We start from the raw sequence: 16,275 nt of genomic DNA, 5'->3' as shown, positions 1-16,275 counted from the left end.
AAAGCAGGTACTTTGATACATTTTATTAATAAAATTTTTAATAAATATCTCTCAAACTTTGTATTTATCTAAATATAAAACTATTTCTTAAAATTATATTAAAATTATAACGATATTATCACTAAACTATAATGTTAGAGCTAATGTTATATTAGTAATATTAACATATTATATTATATTAATAAAACTTATGAATTTTCTAAAGTAAAAGGTAAAGATTCTTTGAGGTTGAGTGACGAACTTTGAAATTTAGCTTTTTAATCACCTTATGTTAAAATATATAAAATATAGTACGTACAAAGAAGTTTTCTGGAAAGTTTTATACCAAAATCTTTTCTAGAAAAAAATGATGCAACTTTAAATATCGACGTTATAAATTACCAAAATTACGCTTATTTTTCGAGATACTGACCATGGATGGTGAATGGCTAATTAGCCAATTTATCCATTTCTTATTTCAAAACATATGGTTTTTCACCCCCCGAGAAAAGGTGTCTTTCATCCTCAAGTAAAAGCAACCGACGGCACAAGTCCAACTTTGAAGTGGAGGGTAAGTAGAACCTAAACTCAAATTTTCAAGCAAATCCGTCGTAACGTGGAAAATTACTTTCCAAAACGGTCATTTATTCGGCTAAATCTAAATAATCTAATTCCACTGTCTCATAATATTTATACAAATATGTAACAACCAATATTTTATACAATTTCTATATAAAATACAACAGTTACAGTACCATTTTGCCGATATTAATTTTCCTAGAACTTAATAAATAAATACTTAATCCGCTTAACCATAGGAGCGAACTAGGTTATGGTTTTCGGAGCGAACTAGTATGTCATTTTGAGGGTTTTTTGACCTTGGGAGCGAACTAGTGTGCTCCGAATCAAAGACACCGTCGTCAAAGATGATGGTCGATGAAAAAAATCCATCACAATTATAAAAATTATTATTGATTGTTCCTGTTCCCTAAATTAATATTTGTTTATATAATAATATCGTTTATATTGGATGATTTTCGAAGTTCAATTATTTACATGCAATCTGCTTAATTAGTAAAGTAAAAGAATGGGCGTAGCTTAATAGTGTCATTTTATTACAAAAGGATATAAAAACAACTAAGCAGTTGCCCTAGAAAATGACGAAATAATACGTCCTTTCGCACTCAAACGTCGGCGGCAAGTGAGCGAGAGTGGCTGAATGTGAACACGCACTCGCGATACCTTTCCTTTTGCCGGATTTATACTCAGCCATTGCCACTACTGCTGCCGCTGCCGGAAATATTACCCGAAATACGATACCGACGCGAGTGAGGTGTTCACATCAGTTCCTCGCCAATGTCCTCACAACTCATTTACCGAACGACTCTCAAGAATGGGATGTGACGACAGCATCGTCTTGCTCACTTACTCACTTGCCGCTTTGCCGGCGGCAAGTGAGAGAGAGAGAGAGAGAGAGAGAGAGAGAGAGAGAGAGAGAGAGAGAGTAGTTGAATGAAAATACTCACTCGCGTTCGCGCTGACAGTCCTTTGACTTCCATCCCGAAAACCGACTTTTTGGGGAGCGCCGTGCAATGGCAGTAGCATGAGCAGCGGCAGCGCGAGTGAGCTATTTACACATTCACGCTGCACACTCCTCTGCCAAATTCCCTGTCCAACAGGGCTGAGTGTAAATGCGGTATTTGACTTCCGTCACAAAAACCCGACTTTTGATGGATCGGCGTGCAATGGCAGCGGCATGAGCAGTGGCAGCGCGAGTGACCTATTTACGCACTCATGCTGCCCAATTATCTACCCAATTCCCTGTCAAACAGGACTGAATATAAATCCGGTATTGGCTTGTCAACGAAGCAATTTTAAGTAATAAGTATTGGCCTACCGTTAGATCTTTCTTACCTTACAACACCGTGTTGGTCTTTTAAGATTTTCCAGAAAATACGTCGGATAGAATGAGTGCGTTCGCGGGAGCCTGTCGGCGACTAGTCGGCGACAAATTAGCAGCAAAACGCATGCGCACTTTAAAATGATATAAATAATATCGTTAATAGATAAATATACAAGGTATATTTGCCTAGTATAATTTAATCATTAGTTATTAATATTAATTAAAAGTAAATATACCTTGTATATTTATCTATTAACGGTATTATTTATATTAAGTGAGGTTAGAAATTGTCGGCGACAATTTGTCAACTGTACCCGCGAACGCACCTAATGTGTCATCGTAGGCTCTTAAGTAGATTAATACGCACCTCAATGCGCATCGCTCCGCCTAGAAACCTCTTCGATTGGTCAATTAACCTAGAATTACTCGTATCACCATTCACGAACGTGTAAAAATATGTAGCATTTTCAGGTCAGACGAGGAAGTCTTAATTGAGCTCTCATACAGTCCACTACACTCTGTGACCTGTCTGCCGGGGCTTGATACCCTCTTGCTCATCATTATGCGCACCTTAGACACTTGGCTAATTTTTTACTATAAAATGTGATTCATGTCTTCGAAAACAAAAAAAAAAAAGAAATTCAAATTTTGACCCAAATATATTCAAATGGGAAATAAGCCACAATTTTACCTAAAAATTATTTTATTAACGTTTCGACGCCCAAGTCGGGTGTCGTTGTCAAAATACAAAATAATACTAAATAAACAAAAATGTTGTTGCTGAGTAAAAAATTCTTCTAATAATTTATTTAATCTGACTCATTTATATCGGCAATTCAGACACGTATTATACATTTTAAAGTAGACGACTTTAAAATGATATTGCCAATATTGATGAGTTGCGTTCCTGGGACGACTTTACTAAAAGATAGTTCATTCGATTACATGAAATCAATCCCAACTCAAGAATATCCGCCACAAAAAATCATAGCATGTGATCTGTCTTTAAAAAGACAACCAAATGCAACGGTGGCATTGAAATTCTCGCGTTAGAGATTCCATAGTAAATCACGAGGGAAAACCAGGAAAAACCTCGTGATACTATCCCATATATCAATACCATATGTAAAAGGACTATCCGAGAAACTTAAAACAATAGGAAATAAATTCAACATATCAACAACATTCAAAACAACAAGCACATTGAGATCTATTCTATCTAAAACTAAACCTAACAGTGAACAAGAAAGAACAAAGAATTGTATTTATAAAAAACCTTGTGAATGCGAACAATTTTATATAGGTGAAACGTCAAGACCATTAGACGTTAGAGTAAATGAACATCAGTCTTATATAAAAAATAGAGAATTTGATAGATCTCAAATATGTCAACACGCATGGGATAATGAACATAGAGTTCAGTGGAGAGATTCAAGTATAGTCCTAAAAGAAGCAGATAGTAAAAAGAGAAAAATCAAAGAAGCGGCTCTAATCATGCTAAATGAAACCAATTGTGTCGCAAATTCCTCGGTAGAATGCAGTAGGATGTGTTTACCCATATTAAAGGAGGAAGTCAATAGAAGGAAAATACCACAATTAGTAAATCAGTAACATATCGAGTTAGTACATATTTAGTATTTTAGTATTATTTAAAATTTAAAATATCAAGTCAGAATTTGGTATTAGTTTTGAGAGTAAACTAAATGTAAACCCAAATACTTACGATGTCGGGATAGTATCACGAGGTTTTTCCTGGTTTTCCCTCGTGATTTACTATGGAATCTCTAACGCGAGAATTTCAATGCCACCGTTGCATTTGGTTGTCTTTTTAAAGACAGATCACATGCTATGATTTTTTGTGGCGGATATTCTTGAGTTGGGATTGATTTCATGTAATCGAATGAACTATCTTTTAGTAAAGTCGTCCCAGGAACGCAACTCATCAATATTGGCAATATCATTTTAAAGTCGTCTACTTTAAAATGTATAATACGTGTCTGAATTGCCGATATAAATGAGTCAGATTAAATAAATTATTAGAAGAATTTTTTACTAAGCAACAACATTTTTGTTTATTTAGTATTATTTTGTATTTTGACAACGACACCCGACTTGGGCGTCGAAACGTTAATAAAATCATTTTTAGGTAAAATTGTGGCTTATTTCCCATTTGAATATACTTGATTATAAAAATGCCACAAGAAAATAGCTTCAGAACAACATTGACGCAAATATGGAAAAAACGCTGAGACTTCACCAAAAACGGTTGAAAGGATATCGTTGTGTTCCTAGATTCTGCCTTTTCTACGATGACAAATGTATACGATTGGAAGAGCGTCTAAGTTTACAGCTGAGACGAGAATAAATTGGAAGCACCAGGTAGTGATTCCAGAGTCTGGAGAAGAGCAGGTTAATGATTTGCCTAGACACGCATTTCTCCAAGGGAACTCTGTCGATAGAAGGTTTCATGGTTTGCAGACATATAGGCTATGATGAATGTACAGAATAAGTGCCTATACCTAGAGCTACTGCTAGTAGACGTAGATATGTGCTGAAGATCCTTGATAATTCTGGGTCCCACGTGGCAGCGGATGTTGTTCACTACCTTGATGAAGTGGGAATTAAAAAGTTTGACTGGTCCTCATGCAGCCTCAATATGAATCTAATAGAACACATTTGAGGGAAGCTTCTCTACTTATGGTGCCTATCTGTTACGGATGTTGGATACTAATATGGCTATTTTGACGTTTTTGATAACTAATAATATTATTGCCCCGATGTTATACTATTTTTGCTTATAACCATGTTATTCCTTTGTTATTAGTTTTATTTTTTAACGTATTTGATCTTTCTAAAACTATATATTGTAACGTAGTTCTCATGCGCTTATACATTTCGATTGATTCCTAAAAAAAATAATAAAATTTTAATGCCTTTTAAATAATAATCCAAAATAATACTTTTATTTAGAATATTATAAAGCTGCCAACGAAACTTCAAAAACGTTAGGTATGACAATGGTGAGCATCGACCAACTAATTTTTGAAGAGTTATTGCACAATAAATCCGAATACGCTTTTGAAATCAATAAGAAAATCAATGATATGATTGACAAGTATGTTGTACCAGAAAGTGAACCATTAGACGGTAAAGAAATTTGTTATCTAACACTCTCCTAGTTTTTTTATTTCTTTGCAAGACGTTTTTGTACAAAAATCCATACATGGTGTACAAAAATTTTTTTTTGACTACAGTCGAACCAGCTTAATGGAATAGCCTTCGTGCCAAGCGAAAGTATTCTTATAACCGAGATATTCTAATAACCGATCATTTGTGGCTAGTAGAAACGTTTCGGGACCTCGAATTTATATGACTTAAAACGGGATATTCCTATGACCGGTATTCTAATAAGCGGGTTCGACTGTATTTGACGAAACCATATGACTAGGAGTTTTTGGGGTCGCTGATCACAAAACTGGGGTCCGTTCGGCTCTACCACGTCAGGTAAAGGTCATTTTAAGGTCAAATAAGTACAAATCCACAAAAACAGCCTAATATATTATTCAGAGTGATTTTGTGTCGATTTATCTTGATTTGACCTTGAAATAAGCTTTACCTGACGTGATAGAGGTCAACGGACCCCGGATTCTTGATCAGCGGCCCCAAAAACTCCCTAGTCATATGGTTTCATCAAATAGTCAAAAAAAAATTTTTTTTTTGTAAACCTGTGTTACTTTTCTTCTTTTTTCGACTTTTCTCCACAGAATTCTCTTTTATCAGTCACATTCTCTGAGGTATCTATCTATTACAGCATTTCCTATGCAAGTTTTCCATCTCATAGTAGGTCTTCTTCTCCCTCTTCTTCTCAGCGGGTCCCAGTCCAATATTTTTTTCGGTCACCTGTGCTCTGGTATTCATTGTACATGACCGTGTCACTGCAGGGTTCTGGGGCCAGAGCACGCCAAATAGAATTCTATTTTGCTGACGTCACAAAATCGAATTTCGCAATACAAGAATCGACGGCTGCTAGGCAACTGACGTCACTGAAATAGATTTCTACTTTGCGTGCCCCCACTACCGTTTTCCAACTTTTCTGTAATTGAGCATTCTATACTTCCATTCTATTCTATATTTCATCTGTTCTTATTCTGTCCTCTCTGGTGATTTGTAGACATATTCTCATAAACTCCAATTCAACTGCTCTTATTTTATTTAATATTGTTGTTGTTACTGGCCATACTTCCTCTCCATGTAGGATACTATTTAGCACAATGCTCTGAAAGATCCTTTTTTTTGTTTCCTTTAGTTATACTGTTATTCCATATCTCTCCGTGGAGTGCTTTCGTGGTTTGTTCCTCATGCTATTTTCATTTCTTTATCTTTCGTATAAGTATCATCTCGGTTTATCATTGACCCTAAATAATTAAATGTCTTACAACTCTCTATTTTCTCGTCTTAACTTAAGTTCAAATCTGCAACCTAGGATCCAATACATAAGTATCCAGTCTTACGCATTTATCTTAATCTTGATTCTCCATATCTCATACTCTTCCTTTAATTTCCTTATCATATATTCAATGTCCTCTCTGCTTTGTGCAAAAATGACTTGGCCATTGGCGAAAAGTAGTGAATGTAATATTCTCTTACACTGGTGTGCACATCGTTCCCCATTCTATACCACCTTTTCAAAGCCTGATCTATGTACTTGTTAAAAAGTGTCGGTAATAGACCACATCCCTGTTTGAGGCCTTTTGTTGTGATGATTATTTTTGTTAATTAATTGCCTAAATTTATTTGCACCTCTGTTTCTGTGTACGTATACAGTATGTGTGTTTTATTCACATATTTCTCTATAACTTGCATTATTCTCATTGCTTCCCACAGTTGTTTCCTGGGCACGCTATCGTATGCTTTCTCCAAGTCGATAAAGGTCATTTATGTTTCAATATTTTTCTCTTATAAATTATTTTTAAGACTTATAAAAATGTCTTGCTTACTAACGTATTTATTGTAGACGAGTATGACGAGTTAGTTAAAAAAGTTGAGGCATTATTGGATGGGAAAAAAATCGGGAAAAAAGGTAAGGATAAGATGGGAAAGAAGAAGGGAAATAAAAATGAGCGTTCAAAATCTGCGGATGACGTAAAAAGTAAAGAAGTAAGTATATACTAGAGGTATTTCTGAAACGATTTTTTCAAACACATACAAATACATACGTGCACACATGGGCTTCAACTTGAAAAAACAAAAAAATTACATATATTTTAAAATGTCAAGGCTGAAATGGTTTTTGTACATACTTATGACTACTGAAAGACAGGGAGAAGCGTACTATTGAAGTGCCTAAAATATTTAATTACTAGCTGAGCGCTTTCGGCTTATAAGGCCATCTTCAGAGCTATTGTCAATAATTTCAAAATACCACTATGAAGAGAGAGTGATTCCATGTAAGATTGACAAAAAACTTTTTCTTATGCAGTTTTTTATTGATAGAAAAACTTTGTCTGACGTTTGGAAAAAAATAGATAATAATGTTCTCAGTTGAGAAGTTGTGGTTGAAACGTTGAAAGCATCTAATACAGACACAAAGGACTTAAAAAGAAACATAATACAAAAATTTTAATCATGGTAAGGTCAAAAACCGAAAAACATTATCGAAAATCTAACACCAACATGGAATACGATTACAAGTGCTGTAACAGACATCATGAAAAGCAACTTGGAGTATAAACCAAAGAACAAGAAGCAAAATGGATGACAGAAGAAATACTATTACTAATGGATGAACGACGACGACACAAGAATGACCCAGATGGCAGCAATATGTATAAAAACATTAACAGGCAAATAAAAGCAAAGATAAGAATAGCAAAAAATGAATGGCTTAAGCAACAATGTATCGATCAAGAATCTAGAACATTTACAACGACAGCACGACGACCGGAATTTACATAAAAATCTTAAGGAGACTGATGGAATATACAGAAAATGAAGACCAACTATTATAGTTAATCAGGATAACCAGACAGTGCTAGGTGAAAAAAAGAAAATTCGTATATGGGAAAACTATATCCAGGAGCTCTTTCATGACGAAAGACCCATGAGTGAAGTTTATACAGACGACCAGCTGACTGGCCCTTCAATCACTAAAGAGGAAATAGAAAAGGCAATATTTTATTCAAAAAACAATAAGGCACCTGGACCTGATGAAATCCCTTCAGAAATACTCAAACTACTAGATGAAAGGGGAATTTCAGCACTACATAAAATATTTAATTTTATTTATGAAACTGGTTGCTATCCTCAACAGTGGTTGCTCTCTACATTTATTCCCCTACCCAAAAAAGTCAATGCAAAAAGTTGTGAGGATCACAGACTCATTAGTCTGATAAATCACACTTTAAAAATATTCTTAAAAATACTACATCAAAGATTATACAAAAAATGTGAATGGGACATCAGTGATTCTCAGTTTGGGTTTAGGCAAGGTTTGGGAACAAGAGAAGCAATAGGAGCAACACAGGTGTTGGTCCAAAATTATTACGATCAGAGGAAGGACGTATTCCTGTGCTTTTTAGACTACTAGAACGCGTTTGATCGTGTCCAACATCACAAGTTAATGCAGATCCTCAAGAAGCTTGATATAGACCAAAAAGACATAAGATGCATTGGAAAATTGTACTGGTATCAGGCAGCACAATTAAAAATAGACAATTCTATATCCAAATCCATACACATAAGAAGGGGTGTTCGGCAGGGATGTGTACTTTCCCTTTTATTTAACATTTATTCGGAAGCCATATTTTCGGAAGAGTCTTTGGAAGATGCAGAGATGGGAATCAAAGTGAATGGAGTATTGATCAACAACATACGATATGCTTATGATGCTGTCTTAATTTGCGACAACATAGCAGATCTTCAACAACTTGTCCTTATAATCGGAGAATAGAGTAAGCGAATGGGATTAGAGATTAATACCAAAAAGACTAAATTCATGATCATCTCCAGAAACTTGGATGCATTTGAAAACTCCACCATAACACTGAATACTAAGTCCATTGAGAGATTGAGTAAATTCAAATACCTAGGAACGTGGCTTTTTGAAGACTAGGCATCGGACAGGGAAGTAAAATGTCGCATTGAGCAAGCTCGACAAGCTTTCGTAAAATTCAGGAAGGCACTGACCTGCTCAGAGTTCGACCTTACACTGAGACTAAGGTTTACTAAATGCTACGTGTGGTCGGTGCTGCTATATGGCATAAAGGGCTGGACACTCAAAACGAGGGATATAAACAGATTAGAAGCCTTCGAAATGTGGCCTTATCGCCATATCTTAAAGATACCATGGACGGCGAAAATCACAAATGTGGATGTCCTTAAAAGAATCAACCAAGAACGTCAGCTTTTCGAAAACATCAAGAAAAGAATAACGGCGTATTTGGGTCACATCATGCGAAACGAAAAATACCAGTTCCTTCAACTTATAATCCAGGGTAAAATTGAAGGCAAGAGAGGAATAGGACGCAAGAAAATGTCCTGACTCCGAAACATAAGGCAATGGACAAGGATTACCGACATACAGTCTCTGATACACATTGCAAGAGACAGAGAGTTAATGGAAAATGTGATCGCCAACATCCATTAGTGGATTTGCATTTGAAGAAGAAGGTCAAAAAAACCTTACCATCTGAAGCGTACGTTGACAGCATGCAGAATGGGAGCATGAGCGCATGAGGCATTTACTGACAGCCGACACAGACACAGTCCAACGTACATATTTTTGACCTTACCATGATCAAATTTTTGAAATGTGTTTTTTGTGAAAGTCCTTTTTTGCCTGTATTAGATGTTTTCAATGTTTCAACCACAACTTCACAACCGACAACATTATTATTCTTTTCTCCAAACGTTAGACAAAGTTTTTCTATCAATGAAAGACTGCACAAGAAAAAGTTTTTTTCAATCTTACATGGGATTTTGTAATTACATGCTCTTACATGCTCTCTGTTCATAGTGGTATTTTGAAATTATTGACCACAGCTCTGAAGATAGCTTTATAAGCTGAAAACTCTCAGCTAGGAATTAAATATTTTTCACACTTCAAAAGTACGCTTCTCCCTACTAGTCCACGGCGGATCTGTTTTGAGATAGACGTTGAGAGGTGACTCTAATTTTTTTGCAGAAATAGCTTGAAAATAACTCATATAATAATATTTGAGTTATCCTCCCACTCAAAAAGTTCCGGAGCATTGTTTAAATAATCAAAATGTCAAAAAATTAAGGAGAAATTCGATTTTTTTCTTGGTTTTTTGATTATAACTTTAAACGTATTCACTTCCGAGAAAAGTTACACTAAAGTAAAAGTTGCACAATTAAATTTCTTATAACATAAGATTGGTGAAAAATTGTTTAAATTGTTACCCTTGTTGCAAAATAGCAATAATTGCGAAAAAAACATAAAGAAACAAGTATTCGCATTTTACGTTTTTCAACAATTTCTGCTTCACATAGGACCTTCATATTTCACCCAGAAAAACTTTATGATATGTTAATATAACACTGTAAATTTAGTTAAGATCGGTTCAATAAATTTTGCAATCCAGCTTTCACAAAAAAAATTCATTTTTTCAAAATGTTGCAGGACTGAAAATAAAGCAGATAGCAAATTAATTTTTTTTTGCAAATAGAAGTATACTGTACCTTTCATTTGCAATTTTCAAAATTAAAATCGGTTAACTACTACGGCGTCAGGAGTTTTTTTAAATAAACATTAATTTTTGGTGCTATGCGCAGGACAGCGGTGTTCGCTCACACACGTTGATTTTCACCAAAATTTCTTTCAATCTTTATCTACTATGCTATTTTCTTACTCTCTATTTTGTTGTATGTTCATATTTTAATTCCACAAAAACCAAACTAATTTGATTATTGCTTGTGAAAAATTGTTTAAACAATTGCATATGTTTAAAAATAATACACTTTTATTTTCTAAGTTAAAATATATGAACAAAGAAAATTTTTTCTAAAAAAGTGTTATTTCAAAGGACAGAGTATGTGTTTTTATTTTGCAATAAACAAATTTATTTATTTATTTCGAAATGTACTATAAATTAAAATTTATCAACCATTATCAAAGGTCATTGGAATGCCCAATCAGAGCGAACGTATCCGTTGTCCTGCGCGTAGCACCAAAAATTAATGTTTATTTAAAAAAATTCCTGACGCCGCGCCGTGGTGGTTAACCGATTTTAATTTTGCAAATTGCAAATAAAAGGTACAGTATTTTTTTATATGTAAAAAAAATTCAACTTGCTGTCTGCTTTATTTTCAGTAGTGCAAGATTTTGAAAAAATGAATTTTTTTGCCGAAGCTGGATTGCTAAATTTATTTTGCAAAATCTATTAAACCGATCTTAATGAAATTTACAGTATTGTTTTATCATATCATACAGGGTGCCCGGAAAATAGTGCGTTCCTTAAAGGTGTGGGTAGAATGCACGATTTAAAAAAAACTTTCTTATAAATTTTTTTCCTAAAGTCATCTGTTGCCCCAAAATATTAAAATAATATATTTTACTAAAATTTACATTTGGCAACACGGCAGTTTTATTTATTTTGACACAGCTTAGATAAAAATATACAAATTGTAAACACAAACAGTCATATCCATAGAAAAAAGTGTTGTGTGATTTGGTAGAATGCGATCTTACTCTTTAAAAAACATGTCACGTATTTCAGCGCCATCTCAGCACCTGGTTAAATGGAAGGATACTACAAATCTGGCCTCCACATAAGTGGTCTGTAGCTTCGACATGATAGGTGTGAAATTTTAAACGCTCTTGTTGTTGATTGGATAGAAAGGGTGCCATAATCTAGCCTCCATGCTAGGTACATAGATAGCCTCCATACGGTACTTCCAATATTTAATATTTTATTCAATTGGAGAATAAAGGTAAAACACAAACAACTTTTGTTTCTTACTTATTTATTTATAAAATAATGTGACATTTTACATAGAAATATGAGTATTTAATTTGGATTAAATAAATGTTTACTTGTTGAACTTTTCCACCGTATGCACACAATAGCTGAACGGAGCCATTAGACCTAAAAACAAAACGCGAAATAAAGTGTGTATTTTAAAACTGTTGGATAAACAGTACCTACAATCAGAAAAACTTACCTTTAAAAAGATACACGATTACAAAATAACAAAAATATCAAAAAACACGACTGCATGAATATCAGCTTTTTATGGTGACACAAACACAACACATAACCGACCATATAAAATAACATGAAAATAACTGAACGACAACGAACGAACGAACACGAACACTGGTGCGGGAGCACGCCAAATAGAATTCTATTTTAGTGACGTCACGTTGCCTAGTAACCGTCGATTCTCCCAATGTGAAATTCGATTTTGTGACGTCAGCAAAATAGAATTCTATGTGGCGTGCTCTCACCCCTGAACACAGATTCACAGATAGCGCAGGATTTGTCAAAAGTCGTGTTCCACCAATCACAATGCCGACATCAGCGCCTCTGGCAAAATGGAAGGAAAATAAATACGATTATATGTTTTTTATTAGAGTTCTCGGGGCATGGTCATATCATAATCACCTGTAACCCCAGAAGAGGTACATCCTATTGTTGTGATATTGTCATGATTTCGATAGCGAGTATCATGATATTATGTTAATTACGTTTAGTGCAAGATTTACAGCAAGGCTATTTACCTCCAAGTAAAATAAGATCTTCAGAGAACCCGAATTTCTGTGTAAAGTGTTATGTGCAGATAAAGTTTATTTTTACGAATGGTGTGTTTAACTTTCGTGGTTGACAAAAGTATGAATTTGTAGGCTGGGAATATTTTTTATAATCATCTAATTGAACCATTCGAACTTCCCAGAAGATTGAATGGAGGAATGCAGGTACTCAAATGTTTGCAACATGTTCTATCGATGCTTCTTGAAGACGTAGCTTTATTGTAATAAAAAATTTTTATGTAAGTTAAAACACTATACAAACCTTATTTATTAGATATTTAATAAACACAAATATTATGCTGTTTTTCTATTACTGTTATCAGTATTTTATCAATGTATAATATGCCTATGATCGATGATTCATGATAGTTGAGTTACAGTAAAATTATTTTAGCACAGAAGGAACGCAGCGCTGCCGGCTGTATTTGCTTTTCTGTGGACATTAATCAAATGCATTAAAATTAATAAATTATTTTTTTGAAAACGGTTGACTTAACAAAAAAAATTTATTAGACTTTTTTGCTCTAAATGGTGCACTTAGCCCATACCTTGAAGGTACGCACTATTTTCCGGGACACCCTGTATAGTTTTTCAGGGTGAAATATGAAGGTCCTAAGTGCAGCATAAATTGTTGAAAAACGTAAAATGCGAATATGCTTCTTTTCATGAGCATTTTTCAGTGCGTCACAAATGATAGAAAAAAAGGTAAGTCCGTGATAATATACATTTTAGTGACATGACATTTTAGTTAAGACAGTTGTCACATTTTATTTGCAATTTGGCATAAAAACAAATCAATTGTGTTTATTGCATTTATAAAATGGTATTTTCTTTGATTTGTATAGTCTTATAAATTGTACAGATTATATTCGTAGATATATTATATAATTCGTAATAATTTTTTTTTCGATTATAGCGCCATCTATTGACAACTAGAACAAATGTTATAAATGTCACCGATGAAATGTAATCACCGACGCGACGTGCGTTTTTTCTGTCACATACAATTTAATGCGTTAGAATGAAATCGAAAAACTGTGACGCACTGAAAGATGCTCATGAGAAAAAGCATACTTGTTTTTTATGTTTTTTTTTTCGAAATTATTGCTATTTTGCAACTAGGGTGACAATTTTTAAAATTTTCAGTTGATTCTATATTGTAGGAAATTTAATTACGCAACTTTTATGTTAGTGCAACTTTTCTCAAAAATAAATACTTTTAAAGTTATAAAAAAACCAAGAAAAAAATCGAATTTTTCCTTAATTTTTTGACATTTTGATTATTTAAACATTGTTCCGGACCTTTTTGAGTGGTAGAATAACTCAAATATTATTAAATGAGTTATTTTCAAGCAATTTCTGCAAAAAAATATGAGTCACCTCTCAACATCCAAATGTACTAATATTTTTACAGATGCGCCCTGGTCTATACATATATTTAATTTGTACTATGTTTAAAATGTATAAATTAAAATTGATTTTAATTTTTTAAGAGTAATAAATCAAATGGAGAGAAGGCAAGCACCAAAGCAAGTAAAAGCTCGAAATCTACCAACAAGAGCGGAAAAAAAGGACATGGGAATTCAGGTTCAACGTTTTTGGACATTCATCCACAAACGTAAGCTCCATTTGAATTTTTATTTCTGTTCTGTAGTTACCCCTTTTATAATGTTTGTAGTTTATGGCATACGTTCATTTGTTGAAGATTATAGGAAAACTTTTTTTTGTCTTTGGAGAGATTATTATTATACAGGGTGTCCCGAAAAGATTGGTCATAAATTATACCACAGATTCTGGGGTCAAAAATAGGTTGATTGAACCTCACTTACCTATATACAATAGTGCACACAAAAAAAGTTACAGCCCTTTGAAGTTACAAACTGAAAATCGATTTTTTTCTTATATATCGAAAACTCTTAGAGATTTTTTATTGGAAATGGACATCTGGCATTCTTATAGTAGCAACATCCGAAAAAAAAATTGAAGTGAAATTTGTGCACACCATAAAAATTTTATGGGGATTTTATTACATTATTATTGTTGCACTATTAGGTAAACACATTATTTTTAAAACTTTTTTGCCTCTTAACACTTTTTCGATAAGCCAGTGTTTATCGAGATATTTTTAGTATTGGTCGAATCCACCACATATTTGTATATTATGGTTAAGTACGATTATAATATGTAGAGAGCTGTTAATATGTAAACTGAAAATTTATTTATAATTTACAATATTAGGTGTATTTTGAAAAAGAAGCCACATCTCGATAAAAGGTGACTTATCAAAAAAGACTAAGAGGCAAAAAAGTTTTAAAAACACTGTGTTTACCTAATGGTACCACAATAATAGTTTAATTGGAACGTACACAAACATTTGGGTGGTTTAAAGGAACAAAACACCCATAAAATTTTTATGTAAACATATTAAAAAAGAAGCCGCATCCCGATAAAAACGGGCTTATCTAAAAATTACTAAGAGGCAAAAAAGTTTTAGAAACGTTGTGTTTAAGGGGGGGGGGGGGTTTAAGAGAACAAAACCCCCATAAAATTTTTGTAGGGTGGACAAATTTCACTTCAACTTTGCTTTAAGATGTTCCTGCCATAAGAATGCCCCATGTCCATTTTCAATCAAAAGTCTCTAATAGTTTTCGATATATTGAAAAAAATCGATTTTCATTTTGTAACTTCAAAGAGCTGTAATTTTTTTATGAGCACATTTGTACTAAGGTAAGTTAGGTTCAATCGAACTATTTTTGACCCCAGAATGTGTGGTATAATTTATGACCAATCTTTTCGGGATACCCTGTATTTTTACCATTTTCATGAGTGAAGTATTTCGATTTCATATTTCTATAGGAACTAAAGATTGTTTAAATACAGTTGCTGAAGATTTCCTTTTCCTCCAAGAACTGGAAGTGGATTTTGCTCTTGATCGTTAATATGGACAAACTATGCGGGGATCTGTTAGATTAGTCATGTACATGACTTTTCCACATTAGCGGACAGCTGAGCGGGAGACGAGGGTAGTTATAAGGGGTAAAAGTCGCGGGTTTTATTATTTCTTTTATGACGCTCATAATCGAGATAGTGCACCAAAATCCACGTGGTGCACAGTTACTTTTGCTGATCAAGTTGAATGATGCAGGCTTTTATCTTTGATCATATGCTTGACGCAAAATCAAAGTCTGGATCAACAATCATAGTATTTTTAGTGAATCCCGTATAATTTTAACACCAATTTGTCAGTCAAATATTTTTTTAGATTTGCAAATATACTAAAAGTAAAATTAGAAAAAATGAAACCAATGATAGTTATTGAAAGCTTGAACAGTATTTTTCTTCCCAATCCTCTTCTGGCCATGGAAGTTCTTTTACATGGGATTGGAAATCTAAAATGTATTATATTTGTTTTCCTCTCCCTCACATTGGAAAATTATATAAACAATGAAACGGAGATAAGGTACAAAAAGCATCTAGAAGAAACGATGTCACGAGAAAAAGGCAAAAAACGTAAGCTTTTAATTTTATTAATTCTCTGATCATTAAAATAACAAATATAAAAATACGAGGTCTATCCAGAAATTTCATTACGTTTTGATCTGTAGACGCTAGGGGCGGGGCT

General features: G+C 33.8%; 1 protein-coding gene across 1 annotated transcript in view; it reads left to right on the top strand.

Moving 5' to 3' along the window:
• LOC114331342 (hydrocephalus-inducing protein-like) overlaps positions 1-16,275 on the top strand; it is a 691,883-nt gene that overhangs the window by 291,128 nt on the left and 384,480 nt on the right. Inside the window, exons 30-33 of the mRNA XM_050647266.1 lie at positions 4,853-5,029; positions 6,897-7,039; positions 14,147-14,271; positions 15,916-16,163. Of these exons, the coding sequence (XP_050503223.1) occupies positions 4,853-5,029; positions 6,897-7,039; positions 14,147-14,271; positions 15,916-16,163 (693 nt within the window). The remainder of the gene's footprint in view (positions 1-4,852; positions 5,030-6,896; positions 7,040-14,146; positions 14,272-15,915; positions 16,164-16,275) is intronic.

The sequence above is a fragment of the Diabrotica virgifera genome, chromosome 3 (genome assembly GCF_917563875.1).
Source record: "Diabrotica virgifera virgifera chromosome 3, PGI_DIABVI_V3a".
Lineage (NCBI taxonomy): Eukaryota > Metazoa > Arthropoda > Insecta > Coleoptera > Chrysomelidae > Diabrotica > Diabrotica virgifera.
The sequence above is the reverse complement of the archived record's forward strand: the minus strand, read 5'-3'. Positions and strand labels throughout refer to the sequence as shown.